Source organism: Glycine soja, chromosome 5 (genome assembly GCF_004193775.1).
Source record: "Glycine soja cultivar W05 chromosome 5, ASM419377v2, whole genome shotgun sequence".
Classification (NCBI taxonomy): Eukaryota; Viridiplantae; Streptophyta; class Magnoliopsida; order Fabales; family Fabaceae; genus Glycine; species Glycine soja.
Window position 1 is genome coordinate 28,998,403 of NC_041006.1, and position 15,787 is coordinate 29,014,189.

Below are 15,787 nucleotides of genomic sequence, written 5' to 3' on the forward strand. Positions count from 1 at the left end.
CGTCGTTGCTGGGGAATTTCTTTCCACTTAGATAGTATAATTCAGTTTGGAAACATTTATTCTCTATTCTTTGATTAATTTGTGAATAGATAGTTAGAATTCAATTTTTCTCTTGACTTGGTTAACTGCTGCTCTGTTTAGTGCTTCTTGTATGTGAGGTAATTCTTCAGCAAGGAATTTAGCTCCATTAGATTTGGAGATTGAAGCTACTTGCAGGAGAAACAACGCGGAAAGGAGGAGAAAAGCTTTGCAAGAGAAGACAACACAACTAAGTTCGGAGGGAGCTCATTCGTCTGAATCATCTTCAGCATTTCCAGTAGACTTGAGGGAATCCGAAGTTGGTGCGTCTGAAGCACATATCACCGTAGAGGACCAACCGCATAAGGTGACTCTCGAGGACTATTCTAGCTCTACCGTGCCACAATTTTTCACAAGTATTGCGCGACCGAAGGTTCAAGCTCATAACATCACATATCTTCATTCCTTGATCCAGCTGATTCAAGGAAATTTGTTTCATGGTTTGCCTAATGATGACCCTTACGCACACCTTGCCACATACATAGAAATCTGCAACACAGTGAAAATTACAGGTGTGCCGGAAGATGCAGTGAGGCTCAACTTGTTTTCATTTTCTTTGGCTGAAGAAGCCAAGAGGTGGCTGCATTCTTTTAAGGGAAACAACTTGAAGACGTGGGAAGAGGTAGTAGAGAAATTTCTGAAGAAGTACTTCCTAGAATCAAAGACAACTGAAGGCAAGGTAGCTATTTCCTCATTCCATCAGTTCCCAGATGAATCCTTGAGTGAAGCACTTGAAAGATTCCGTAGCTAGCTGCGGAAGACACCTACTCATGGATTCTCCGAGCCTATTCAGTTGAATATTTTCATTGATGGTTTGAGACTGCAATCCAAGCAATTATTGGATGCTTCTGCTGGAGGAAAGATTAAATTAAAGACTCCTGAAGAAGCAATGGAACTTATTGAGAATATGACTGCCAGTGGTCATGCTATTTTGCGTGATAGAACTCATGTACCCATAAAGAGAAGCCTATTAGAGCTCTTTTCACAAGATGCATTGTTGGCACAAAATAAGCTGCTAGCTAAGCAGCTAGAATCACTTACGCAAACATTTAGTAAGCTGCCAACACAGTAACAAGTGGCTCAAGCTTCTCATTCAGCAGTGATGTAGGTTGGAGGTTGCAGCATATGTGGAGGAGCTCATGAGTCTAGTTGTTGCATACCCCTAGATGATGCTACAAAGAAAGTGAATTATACAGGGAATCAGAACATATAGGGATTCCATGCAGGCGATTTTTCAGGTTACCAACAAGGTGCAAATTTTAATCAGAATCAAGGGCAAGGATGAAGGTCCCATCCAGAGAATCAGTTCAATAAAGACCAAGGAGGACCATCCAATAGACCTCAGAATCAGGGGCCTAGCTTGTACGAGAGGACCACCAAGATGGAAGAGACTTTGGCTCAGTTCATGCAAGTTTCAATGTCCAACCATAAGAGAACTGAGTCAGCTATAAAGAACTTGGAGATCTAAGTGGGACAACTAGCCAAGCAAATAGCTAACAATTCTTTTAGAGGTTTTGGGGCTAATACAGAGAAAAATCCAAAGGAAGAATGTAAGGATATCATAACTAGAAGCAAGAGGGAGACCATGGTGAAGGATGAGAGGAGGATTAGTGATGAGAATGAGTGGGAAGCTGAGAGAGAATAAGAAAAAGAGGAAGATCAGATGAGGGAGAAAAAAATAAATAATGAGGAGGAAGAAAAAAATGAACAAAATGAAAAAAATAGAGAAAATGAGGAAGAGAAAAAGACAGAGTGAGTTGGCCAGAGAAAGGAAGAATGAGGTTGTTCCATGTACAGGGAAGGAAGCACCATACCTTTTGGTACCATCCAAGAAAGACAAGGAACGACACTTTGCATGTTTCCTTAATATCTTCAAGAAATTGGAGATAACTATCCCATTTGGAGAAGCCTTGCAACAAATATCACTCTACTCCAAGTTTCTTAAAGATCTGCTGACCAAGAAGGGCAAATATATTCACAGTGATAACATTGTGGTGGAGGGAAATTGCAATGTTGTTATCCAGAGAATTCTTCCACCAAAACACAAGGATCCAGGGAGTGTCACAATCCCTTGCTCGATTGGTGGGGTGTCAGTTGGAAAAACCCTTATTGACTTAGGGGCCAACATTAATTTGATGCCTCTATCCATGTGTAGAAGGATTAGAGAGCTGGAAATCATGCCAACAAGAATGACATTGCAACTGGCAAATCGGTCAATTACAAGGTTGTATGGCGTAGTTGAAGACGTATTGGTCAAAGTGTGGCAATTTACTTTCCTTGTAGACTTCGTGATTATGGACATTGAAGAAAATGCTGAAATCTCGTTGATTTTAGGCCGTCCCTTCATGTTAACAGCCAATTGTGTGGTAGATATGGGGAAAGGTAATCTTGAAATGAGTGTGGATGACCAGAAGGTCACATTTGATTTGTTTGATGCAGCAAAGCACTCAATTGACCAAAATATTTGTTCTAAGATGGATGAGATTGAGAATGGGATAGCTTAGATGACCAGAGCTAAGATTACACAGGACCCTTAGAGGTAAAAATGCGTCAAGCTAGTGACGTTAAAGAAGCGCTTACTGGGAGGCAACCCAGCTTTTTCTTTATTTTCTCAATCATTATTTTCTGTTCACCATTGCATATAGCTAGGTTTCAATTTATCTGTGATTGCCAGAGTAAGACATCAACATGTTTTTGTATGATAGAGGGGTTGGCAACAGCTTCTATGAAGCAAAGGATGAGGAAAAAACTTAGAAAATTTTTTAGTCATCCACTCGCTCAGCGCACCCTATGCGTTAAGCGAGACATACCTCATGCACTGAGCGAGTATTATCTCTCGCTAAGCGAGCCAACCCCCACCTATTGGCTGAAAGGGTCTTGCTAAGCGAGACAGTTGTGCTAAGCCCAAAAACCTCTCGGGTTGTGCAATTAATGGAATAAGGCTAAGCGAGCAAGCTCGCTAAGCACATCAAAACGTCTCACTAAGCACATCTGTGCGCTAAGCACACATCACTCTCTGCGTGGACCCCCATGTCAATTGGGCTAAGCGGGTCATACCCGTTAAGCCCAAAACTCTCTCTAGAATGGCATTGTGCTAAGCGAGACCATCTTGCTAAGCGTGACCCCACTACTGCATCTTGAGGCATTTAATCTGCTAAGCCGGCCATGTCCCGCTTAGCGAAAGTTACAGACCAATCAGAGCTGCATAACTCACTAAGCGCGCACCTATGCGCTGAGCCCAAAACCTTATCGAGTTTTCTAATTTTCGAATTGGGCTAAGCTAGCATGTCTAGCTAAGCGCATGAGTTTAAATCCTAAAAATTCAAACGTTATTGAGTGGTCGCTTAGCGAGTCACTTGCGCTAAGAGAGACAGTTGAAACTGCCAAAAATAAAACATAATTGCCTTAAGCAGTTACCATTTGCACAAAATATAACTCCCACTCCCATCATTGGCTTTCAATTGCATTGTTGCACTGTACTCATCTTACTACTCTGTTTCTTTGCCTTCATCTTGCTCATCACTTCAATTTTCTACAATCCAAGTAAGTACCCCTTGCTTTTCCTTTTTAATTTCATTTTTGAACCCTAGGGTAGAAGACACTTTACTTTCTCTATGATTTTTGATTTTGTGTTGTTGTTGCTGCTGATTAGTTAGTTGTTTGATGTTCGGAGTTTAGTTTAGCGTATAATGTAGGTTTAATTGATGGGTTTTGCTTAGATTTCCTAGGCCTGAAAGTGGTTAGGGAGTTGAGGCTTCGAAGCCCTAATTTTTTTTTTCTGGAAATTTCGATGTACCGCTAAGCGAGCCTACTCGCTAAGCAAGTTCATCCATTTTAGATGAATTTTTGGGATTTCAAATGAACTCCCTAAGTCGGCCATGTCCCGCTCGGCGCGTTCATCATTTCTGTTTGAATTTATGCTTTTATTTATGAACTCGCTAAGCTGGAATTTCGCGCTTAGCGAGTCAATTTAGTTAGGTCTAAGTCTTAGAGGTTGTTGGTATTCTAATTGGGGCTAAGAGAGCCACGCTCGCTAAGCCACCATGCCTCTGAAGTTTGAATAAGCCTAGGCTAAGCGAGTCTGTCTTGCTAAGCCCAAGGCAATTTAGTTTTGCTGAATTGTGTTCATGTGTTAAGCGAGTTGTGCCCGTTAAGCGCAATTTCTTCTTTGTTTTTGAATAAGGCTTAGCGAGCCTACTCACTAAGCCATTTATGTTCAAGTGGTCAAGTCAGGCTAAGCGCCCACTGGCGCTAATCCTATGTAGTGTGTTGCGCTAAGCGAGCCATGCTCGCTAAGCGCAATTACCTCTCTGTTAGAGAATAAGGCTTAGCGAGCCATGCTCGCTTAACCATTGTGCTATTTTAGCTAAGCGAGGGTGTCTCGCTTAGCCAGAGTCTTTATTTTTCAGTAGTCACGCTAAGCGCACCCTGCGTGCTAAGTGTATCATGTCATTTTTTTAAGACGCACTAAGCGAGCCAGTCTCGCTGAATGCCCAGTCCTTTTTCCTGTTTTATTTTTCTGCTTTCAGTCTTGAGTAAAACCTGTGTAATTGTTTTTCCTGTGATTCTTTTGATTCAGATTGCCTCCAGAAAGAGGAAATCATCCACATCCCAGCCTCAAGAACCCTACGACACGATGAGATTCGTTTCTAAGGTTGCTTGGGAGCGATATGAGCAGAATGCTCATTCCAGGAACATCCTCCCTAAGAGGAGTGTGGACCTCTATGTTACGCAGTATGATGAGTTATGTAAGGAGCTCGAGCGGAGGCGGTGGCATAAAGCCTTGACCAGGCAGCCTGATGGTCGCATTGATGTGGTCCTGGTTAAGGAATTTTATGCCAACCTGTTTGACCCAGAGGAAAAGTCCCCCAGACAGGTTAGAGTACGGGGCAAGCTGAGAAAGTTTGATGGGGAGACGCTTAACGCATTCTTGGAGACCCCGATGGTTTTGGAGCCAGGGGAGCGCTACTCAGCCTACTCCAGGTTTTGCCATACGCACCCAGACCCTCAGGAGCTCGCCGCCAGGCTATGTATCCCAAGGCGCGGTTTTGTTCTTAATGCTGAAGGAGCATCCTAGAAGCTCCTGAGGAAGGATCTCACTACCTTGGCCCAAACCTGGAGTGTCTTGTCCTACTCTAACCTCGCCCCCACCTCTCATACATCCGATCTTAATATGGACAGGGTGAGGTTAGTGTATGGTCTGGTGACAAAGATAGATATGGACATGGGCTCGTTTATTTTAGGCCAGATTTCTCAGATGGCCCAATCCAACTCCTCTCGGCTTGGCTTCCCTGCCCTCATCACCGCTTTATGCATCTCCAGAGGAGTTTTCCCAGACTCATTAACCTTCGAATTCCTCAACCTTGCCATTAATTTGGCATATATCAGAAAGAACTGCTAGAACCCGGATGATCTCACAATCACTTTTCCGGGGACCCGCAAGACCAAGGCTCGGGGACCCTCTAATGCTTCCACTTTTGCTCTCATTACTGCTCCTCCTACTTCTACACCAACTCCACCACCAGTTCCTGCTCCTGCCCCTTATACTTCAGCACCCTCCGACACCTCTGCTCAGAGCTCAAACATTCTGGTGTCGATGCTATAGAGCCTTCACCATGACTTATGCCTAGTGATGTAGAGCATTCATGATCTGGCTTAGCATCAGCCCATCATCAGCATGGAGGACTTTATGGCCTAGGTGGCCTGGCCAGGAGTCCAGCCTTCTCCTGCGGGGGGAGGTGAGGCTCCTACAACCTTGGAACCGACGCCAGACGCCACACCGGAGGAGATGCCTCAGGACACTCCTGCCGCCACACCGACCGAGGCTACTGAGGAGGGAGATAGCACTACAGACACAAATTATGTTGCAGACATGGCAGCAGCACAGAGCACTTGGGATCCCTGGCCTACTCCAGCACAGGACACGTCTTTGCCAGCCCAGGATGCTCCTTCCTCACCTCAGGACGACCCTACACTGGCACAGGAGGACTGAAGACAGGATTCATTTACATTTTCTGCTATTTAGATTCAGTTTTTAAAATTTCAGTTTAGTTTTAGTTTATTTACTTATTTAGCATAATTTATAGTTTTTGGAACAATTTACAGTTTTTAAACTTTATGCAGTGGTAGTTTTTGAAACATGTTTTGGTGTTTGTTGAATTAATTTGAATCCGATTGATTGCATGACTTGAGTGAATTGTGATGTTAGATCACGTGCCTTGAATAAGTATGCGGTAGTTAGAAGAGAAAGAACATGAATTAGGCGTGTGAGTGAAAATGTTAGTTTGTTTGACAAGTAAATAGTGAAGGTAATCATTGGCCATAACCCGGTGAGTTGTGTGAACTTAAATTGTGAGAGAACGACTAGTATCAAGTACCGATTTTTGCATGAATCTTTGAATACTGAATGAATGCATGATTTGGAAATGATGAAGGCCATGATTGATTGATTTATCCACTTAGCCAAATAGCTTTACCCTGTTCATGAATGATGAAACCTTTGCACCCATTTTGAGCTTTAATCTGATTGAATGAATTGAACCCTAAGCCTGTTTGAAATTATAATCTCCATCTACCTTTCTTTAGGTTGTAGGAGAGCATTGTGGTTCAAAGCAAATTTGTACCAAATTTGGGGGAGTGCATTTGGTGATTTTGATTGTGGTAAGGAAAGAAACAACCACAGGAAATTGTTTAAAGAAGCAGTAAGTAAAAACTGCTAATATAAAAAAAAAGAGAAAATTAAAGTTTCAAGAATAAGCAAAGCTTTTGTGTGCTGTTGCTTAAGCTAAGTGTCTTATATGATTGTGAAGCTGGAAATAAAAGGGAAAAGGTGATCTAAGGATGAATGCTCTCCTAGAACCTAAGTTTTGCATCCTAGAAAAACCATGAATTGTTTGTAGCCCAGCCTCATTACAAGCCAAGAAAGTCCTTCAGATTCAATTTGTGTGTTTGTGATTGTTGACATGAGATGAAATGCAAAAGTTGAGACTTGTGTTGGTTGTTAATTTGAAGAATTACCTTAAACACTTGTGCTTATGAGAGAAACAGTTACCATGAGGATTAGGCTTGATGAACCTTCCTTGATACCTGTCTTGCTTGCTAGCTTATTTCATTTGTGCTACATAATGAACATGTTCATATCTTTGAAATATTGCATATCTTTATGAAGGGCTATTGGTTGAAGTATTGCTAGCCACTTATGTTCATGCGATTGAATATTTTGGAGCAAACACATTTTTGGTTAACCACTGTGAATTCTGTCAATTGAGGACAAGTAAATTGTTCTTTCTTTTCTTGAGGACAAGCAAAATTGTAAATTTGGGGGAGTTTGTTAGTCACTATTCATTAGTTAGTTTTATGTTGGATATTTGCAAGGAAATAGCGCCTTACCTCTAATTTATGGTTCTTTTTGTAGGAATTATACATATTTTTATGTTTAGTGTGATTTTATAGACTAGATACTACCATTTTGTGAATTAATATTGAAACCACTTCAGTTTCAGGCAAAAGAAGATAAGGTTCAAGTAGCCAAAGACTCGCTCAGCGAGGCAGATTCGCTTAGCGAGTGACATCCGCTAAGCAAGTCATACAGTTCGCTTAGCGGGTTGGGAAACCCTAGAAGAGAAAAAGTTAGAGATGTGCTTGCCCAACACACAGCCAGCCAGCCCAGCAAGGATGTTGTCTCTTCTCGCGCTCAGCGTGCCCAGTCTCACTAAGCCAAAATTCACTTACTCTCGCTTAGCGAGCCAATCTCGCTAAGCGAGCCTTCAGAAGCTAAAAGGTCCAAGAGCTTTTAAAACATTGAAGTTGACAGAGTTTTAGAAGGGAGGGAGTCGAAAATAGAGCACAAGGAGAAGCTGAAGCGACAAAAAGAGTGCAGCAAAGAGAGCTTAGGTTAGAGGAGTGAAGTTTAGGGTTTAGAGGTTGTAGGAGACATCCTCAACCAGCCTTTGACATTCTCTTTCACTCAAAAATCACATTTCTTGTATTGAGAGCATATTTCTTGTAATGGAAGGCTAAGCCTGTTTGTTGGGGAGTTCTGCTGAAACCTTGATGTAACATTCTTTCACTATCTGTTTAATGTTATTTTTATGTGTTCATTGTTTCTACCTATGCTTATTTTTACATGCTTGTGGCTTGATCACCCATTTATATGTATAGTTAGGATTTTTTGCATTGGGAAATGCTTTAAAGCCTTAGAACTTGGCAGAGCAAGCTAGAAATTTGTATGTCTAAGAATGGAGTGCAGTGATCTAGTTCATATTATGTTGTTGGCTTAATGCAACTCTTTTAGACTAAGTTTGTTGAGGGATTAAGGATGAAGTTTAAAGAGAGTTAAGCTCATTCAGTAGAGGGATCTTGGTTTGAGTAATTTCTTAACATAAGAACACTAGGATAACGTTAGATAGAGAAAAATACATAACAACATCAAGAGAAATTCAGTAGAACGACCCAACGCCTTTTTACTTGATTGTTTTCACTTTCAAAATTCTAGATCTTTAGTTATATTAAATAGACTATAGTACAGAATTCAACTTAATATTTACTTGCTTTTAATCCATACAAATGTTTGCATACTATATGTACAATGTCTGAGTGAAACAAATTTCCTGTGGATTCGACACTCGGTCTTACCGTTTTATATACTACTTGTGTAAATCGATACACTTGCCGACCAGTGAACACTATATGTTTTTGCTGGTTCAAAAGTTTGGAAATCTAATGCTTCGTTCACTCTTACATTTTAATGTGTAAATTGTAGTTATGTCATGCATACTTTTTGTTAGATAAAAAAATGAGTTCAATTGTATGTGACATTAATAAAGATAACATGCTTTATCTTTAGAAGATGTTTTAATGTTTTAGGGGGTGTTTGTTTTAGGTTATCCTACTCTATTCTTAGGAATACAAGGTTAGGAATATCTATTACTATGTTCGTTAAGAGGTAATAAGATATTTAGTCCTGAGTATATTTTATTCCCAGGAAACTATTATACCCATGTTCTATACATTTCTATTATATGCTATTTTGTTTTAAGAAAGTGCTTGAAAAAGCAAAAAAAGTCATAGGATTGTTACGAAAGAAGCTTAATTAGGGAAATACAAGTTCGTAGGATTATTTTCATAAGTGATGTGGCTTGTATTGAGAATACAAGGATGAATAGAGCCACATCCTATAAACTATGCAACATTCTGAAAATCATGGGTGGGTTGCGTCCTTCTAGAGATATGTGTGTTAAAGAGTTGTGGCCACATTTTTACACATATTAGCACATCATGTTAAGAATAAAGTGATAAGAAGATAATTTGTAAGGTTTGGTGAAACAATTAGCAAACACTTTTCAAAAAGATAAAATTATTTTTTATATGTCTTTGGTCATTTGTAACGACCCGCTTCATCACTATGATCATCATTCTAAACCGTGAAAATTTCAATTTTTAAATGAAAATTCCGTTAATTTGCTTATGAAAAATGAAAGTAAATTTTTTGCGATATATATTCACCAAACAATGCGCAATTACTTAAATGAATACATATATAGATATAGTAACTCAGTACACATCATCCACATAATGGAAAGTAAATTAACTTATACATATAATTAAATCTATGATTTACATTCTTAATTTTAAAAAAAAGAATTATAGAACCAACTACGGAGGAGTTGATTAACAAAATACAACTCTTTTCCAAAATAATCTCAATGTCATCACGTCAGCTTGGCAGCTTCACAAAAGAATCACACTTCACGTATTCTACTGTTGTCCTTCTACCCCATGAACAAAGGTTCGTGATCATCATAGGTACCAACTAAATGGTACAAAAATTGCAAGGGTGAGTTTATTATAAAAGAAATTAACACAAAAAAATCAAATAACCATGATTAGTAAGAAAACATTAATAAATAGCATAAGCATGCACAAACATTCATTAGTCCAACTACACTCAACAAGTAGTCATCATCCATCCATAATTCCAATCAATCATGCTCAATATGAAGCATGCACCTGACCTCATCTCTCAAGTGCAATGTGGTACCATTCATCAAGGAAATAGCCTAAGCATGTACGCATGAAACTCTCACTTAGGAAAACTAGGCAGCAAGTGTCGAGGTCACCCTGTCATCCATAGGCAACTCCCCCCCATGATGATCAGCCTGAGTCTCAAGGTAGTTCTAAACCGAGTGACATGCCCCCAAGTACAAGTATTCCCCCTCATGAGAAACTACAAGTACTTACTAACAAAGTTTATACTATTTTCATGCAATATGAAGTATGAAACATGGGCACCATCAATGTACTGACCGTGGATAATAAAAAAATTCTAAACCATCCCCCTCCAGAGATGCTTAAAACTCTTTAACCATTATATTTCCCCCACCAGGGATATCCAACATGGGCATTGTACCCCCATGTACATACACAACATACATAATCACAATGGCATTTTCAACATCATCAACATCTCATCTCAATGTCATTATCAACATGAAAATTGTCTCATCTCAATGTCATTCTCAACATCAACATCATCTCATCTCAATGTCATTATCAATATCAATATTGTCTCATCTTAATTTCATTCTCAACATCAACATCATCTCATATCTACATAATCATCAATAACAACATCATCTCATATCAATATTATCATAAACACCAACATAGTCTTGTATCATCTTCAATAACAACATCATTCTCTATCGACATTATCATAAACATCAACGTCACCTTATATCAATTAATATCATCAATAACAATATCATTGGCAAATCATATTCTTCATATACATACATATATAGTTCATGCCTGAGATTCACACTCCCCAGGTCTTCAGATAACACAAGTTTAATAAAAATAATAATGTCATCTATCAATAATAGACGTATCGCATCCCATTAGTCAAAAACATTGTTTTCTTGAAAACTAGCGTGCAACAGGGACAAGCATACATCCCCATAGTTAGGTTCCCTGACCCCAACTATGGTATCAAAAGCCGTAAATTATAATAAACTCCCTTCACCTATCATGAGTTGTCTGTCAATTCCTCTTTGCGTCACTCAGAGACCTCTCTCGTTCATGTTTGTCAATCCAAATGCAAGGTTCTATATACCAAATTGAAGGAAATTTAGTATAGATTTCAAAAACAAGGTTAATAACAACATTTAGGATCAATTACCCCTGTCAAAACATAAAGGGCTAAAGGGCATTTCAGATTCTACTAAAAGGAGATGTCATTTTGAAATTTCGATCATGCCAATGTGACTGAGGTTTAGTTAAGGTCACAAAAATAAAATTAATTTTATAAAAAGATAACTTTTACAACGTCTCATTTTCAAGGGTTTTTAAAGGAAGTATAAAAACACCCTATTACAGTACCAAAAACACAAGAGACACTAAGAGAAACTCAAACTAACTAAGGGAAAGACTTAGAAGTCATGATTACCTCAGAGAAGCTACGAAAGAAAGGATTGGGAGATTTTTCTCCACCGAATCCTTGAGGTGGATTCTGAGGGTTCCTCTCCGATTAAAATGTTCCTCTCGGTGTGGGAGTTTGGCGACAAGCAATGGTGGCTCATAGTGGCCACCAGTGGTCGTGGGTGGTGGAGGAGGAGTTTGTAGGGTGGTTTGGACAAAGTTTTGAGAGAGAGGCTTGAAATTGTGTTTCTCATGCTGAAAAACGTATTAATAATTTGCATATCTCACTAAGCAAGAATCCACTTTTGGCACTAAGCGCGAATTTTCGTGCTTAGTGCAATTCCTCTCAGGTTGGGATTTGTGCTGAGTGCGACAATTCATGTTAAGTGCAATTCCTCTTGCGCTAAGTGCGACAATTTTCGCTCAGCGCAATTCCCTCTAGGGTTGAAATTGCACTTAGCGCACTTCTCGTGCTAAGAGAGAGGTTGAAAGTTATTATTTTGTAAATCCCAACAGTCAAACCGTGGGGAAATATCTTTGGAATCTCTAGTCAAAATTGAAGATGATCCAACGGTTAACGAATCCAAGATCATGATTTTACTAGAATAGGTTTAGGTAAAATTTGAAATCTCATAATTTCAACTTAGGTCAATAAAACTCCACATAACTCAACATCCACATCAATCAAATCACACATGACTAATTCCCACCATACCTAAACTCATTCAAGTCAATCATATAATCAAATAACACGATAAATACAATTAAACATCGATTTATAATTAACGATATTTCAGGGTGCTACATCATTGCCTTGTTAACTTTGGGTTATACAATGTGTACTGTCATTGTATTAATGCTCATTTGAAAATGATTTGGTCTTATGAGAAATATAAACCTTTTATTCTCATCCAATGGTAGTGTTGCAACCAGAATTGAGAAAAGGGAAAGGGGGAGATTTTTCTATAAAAAGAAACTTTTGTTCAAATATTTGGAGGGAAGTGAAGGGGAGTCCATAGCGTCTACCAATTTTTCCATATCCCCCTCTTTCATCTATACTCAATACCATTATTTTCTTGAATTATAAATGATATTATTATTTATACATTCATAATTCAATATATATAGATATGAATGGGATCAAAATTATTTTCCTCTCATTTTTATTCCTAGTACAATTCTAGGAGGCTTAACGTCCCAAACTTCTGCCTTATGATAGATGGCAATAGCACCAATCCAACCCACTCATGACACAACCTGTAAGGAACCAACATTTGCAAATAATTCCAAATATTTACTTGAGGCTTTGTTTTGGTAAGTTAGTTTTATGAATCTCAAGACAACTTCTTGTAACACTTTGCAACAATCTATACACTTGATGTTCGCCAAGATTAGTTGTACAATCATATGATCAATTCCCTTCCCCATCAATACTAAATTCAGTCTGATAAGATGTATAAAATAACTGTAAGTTTACATGACTACATAACTTAGTATTTTTCTATACACAAGCATTAAACCTCAGGCTTTGTTGCAGACAAGATAACATGTTCGTTGGTTAGATACTTAGATTAATGTACAATAAAGAATGTGATTGTAAGCGCCAACTCTTTCCAATTTTTGTAGCTAACACTCAAAGTGCCACCTACTAGAGCATCCAAAACATTTTTAGCAAAAAACATACTTAAGCCAACTTAAGCCACATACTTAAGCCAACTTGACCCACAAACTTAAATTAGTTAGATAGTCAACCTGCAAATGGGTCAAAAACACTTTGAAAGCTAATGGTGGTTCCAAGCTTATTTTTGTCTAGATTTTCCTCCTTTGATTGGTTAATCTTCACTTGGAAAACTAAGAAGCTAAAAATTTTGTTATTTGATAATTGATTATTCAATTGCTCTCTGCATAGAATGAGTTTTGGGATGAAACCATTTCCCACAATTTTGTATTACCAAAGTGTAGTTCTCCACAAAATTCCATAGCCATCAGACTTATATAACTCATTTCAAACCCCTAAGTTTATTTTGACCCAAAACTAGTTCATTTGGTGATCCGAAAAGCCTAGATTTTGATCTGGGATGAATTTCAATGTGAGACCAGGTTCTGCAATCCTATTTTTAGGTGCACAAAATCCATTTTGAGGATTTACAAAATTTCTTCCCTCGGATTTTAAATTCACCTTTGAAAACCACCTATTTTCTAAATCGTTTTTAACCCAAACTTTAAATGGATGCCATTTTCAAACTACTTGAGCTTTTCAAGTGAAACCAAAGCCCACAAATTTGTTTTGATACCTTATAATTTGTTTTGATACCCTATAAAAAAACCTGTTTTCTCGAAACTTGATAATAATCTAAGTGGAGTTTTAAAACCAATTTGAAATTTGTAAACTTGAACTGTATTAAATTTCTTTGATTTAAATTGATTTGATATTCTCTTTCTTGACAACATTATATGTCTTTGATTTTTTATGTTAAATGGGAATTACGTGGTTGACCTGAATGGTTTTAGGGAAAAATTTGTGTGGACTTGTGTATACTCCTTTTTAGTAATAAAAGATTCAACATTTATAATGTTTAGTAAACATTTGAAAGCATGATTTCAAAGAGAAAGTAAAATTAGTTACAATGTGAAGCAGACTATTTAGTCAAACCATTGATCAAGCCAAAGTCATTTAGTCATATTTAATGCACACTAAATCTATTTTCTAGTTCCAAAATGTTGAGTTTTGTGCTCAAACTTTGTGGATTACGTATTGACACGAATCTTCCCTAACTTCAATGATTTAGTGTGCATTAAAATACACACACACACACACACAGATAGATATATATATATATATATATATATATATATATATATATATATATATATATATATATTCTTAGCTTCTTGATCTTTATAATTGGATAGCATTACTATATAAATTTTAGGCACTTTAGAATGTGCATTTGTGAGTCTTCACACCTTTCAATATTAAAATATAGTGTAGCCATATACTGGGGAAGAGGGTTTTTGAATCTCTGGCTTAAATTCTGATTCATAGAACATAACAAATGAAGGAGAGATGTTGACCCATAGAGAATAAATATATATGCATGCATTTTTTTGCTTTTGATCATGCTCTTCAATTTTCATGAGCTCAAGATTTAATAATATATAGGAAAAACTTGTAATTTAAACTTATGGACAAATATTAAAAAAAAATAGGACAAGACTTGTTTATTGAAATAGAAAACAAAATAAACAGATTAGTGTTATAATTGATAAGAAAAGTGTGCAAAGAAACATTTTATATATGACTTAAATATGTTTTTGATCCCTGATGTATACCCGTTTTTGACATTTGGTCTCTAATAAATTTTTTCTTCGAATTGGGTCCCTAATATTTTAAAAGTTTTGTTCGAGGTCTTTGCCGTTAGTCAGGATCCGTTAACTACTTATGTGAATGTTAACTGGCCATGTAGGCATGTCACATGTGATGCCATGTGTAATATTTATGTGAGTGGGATTCCACGTTGAATTTTTTTTAATTTTTTAAAAGTAGAAACAACATCATTTTTTATTCCATTTTGGTTGTTTGTTTCTCTCTTTCTCTTTCCCTGCTAGGTTCAGAAATCACGCTCTATCTTTCCTCCTCAACGAAATTATAGTTGGCGATCGATGTGCTCGATGAATCTCCACCATTCGTCAACTGTTGCATGAACCACCAACCAAAAATCAAACCTACGTTGGAGGTACCGTAAATCGATCAACAAACCTAAACTTAGGAGGAAAAAATCCAAATCTTAAAAACCAGGTTGCAGTTGTGGTGTGTGACAGGTTTAGAGAAGAAGCCGCAGGCAAAGATGACAAATGTGTTGTGTCGATGGTCCTCTTGTAGTGTGTGGCCTCCATATGCTCTATGAACTTGGGCTCATTGGAGAAGTCGAGGTAGTCATAACCCACGACGGTGCATGCGACCATAACGGGCTCACTGTGGAGGCGGAAAGGGACTACACAATTAACGAGGGGAAAAAGGGAGAAAGCATGTAGAGTTTGGGTTTCAAGCTATTGTTGTTGAGTGGTTGGGGTTGGCTTTCACAAAGGAGGGATCAACTTGGACGAAGGTGGAAAGTTTGGGTTCCAACCCCCTCGGTTGCATCGTCGCCTTTACCGTCGCACCTCAGCTACCCGGACTTCGTGGGCGGTGACACACACATCATCGTGTCTGAACATGCTGCCTCACTCGCAGACCTTTCCATGTGCCTCTCGAAAACTTTCCTGAAAGGAAGACCCTTCACGCTCAAGT

General features: G+C 38.2%; 2 protein-coding genes across 2 annotated transcripts; both read left to right on the forward strand.

Moving 5' to 3' along the window:
* The first annotated feature begins 1,808 nt into the window (after positions 1-1,808).
* On the forward strand, positions 1,809-2,582 carry LOC114411261. The gene has a single exon (XM_028374997.1). It carries the CDS (start codon positions 1,809-1,811, stop codon positions 2,580-2,582), a length of 774 nt encoding a protein of 257 aa, XP_028230798.1.
* Positions 2,583-5,251: 2,669 nt separating this feature from the next.
* On the forward strand, positions 5,252-6,070 carry LOC114411262 (lysine-rich arabinogalactan protein 19-like). The gene is made up of 3 exons (XM_028374998.1): positions 5,252-5,404; positions 5,480-5,668; positions 5,777-6,070. The coding sequence occupies exons 1-3, from the start codon at positions 5,252-5,254 to the stop codon at positions 6,068-6,070; spliced, it is 636 nt and encodes a 211-aa protein (XP_028230799.1).
* The last annotated feature ends 9,717 nt before the right edge of the window (positions 6,071-15,787 follow it).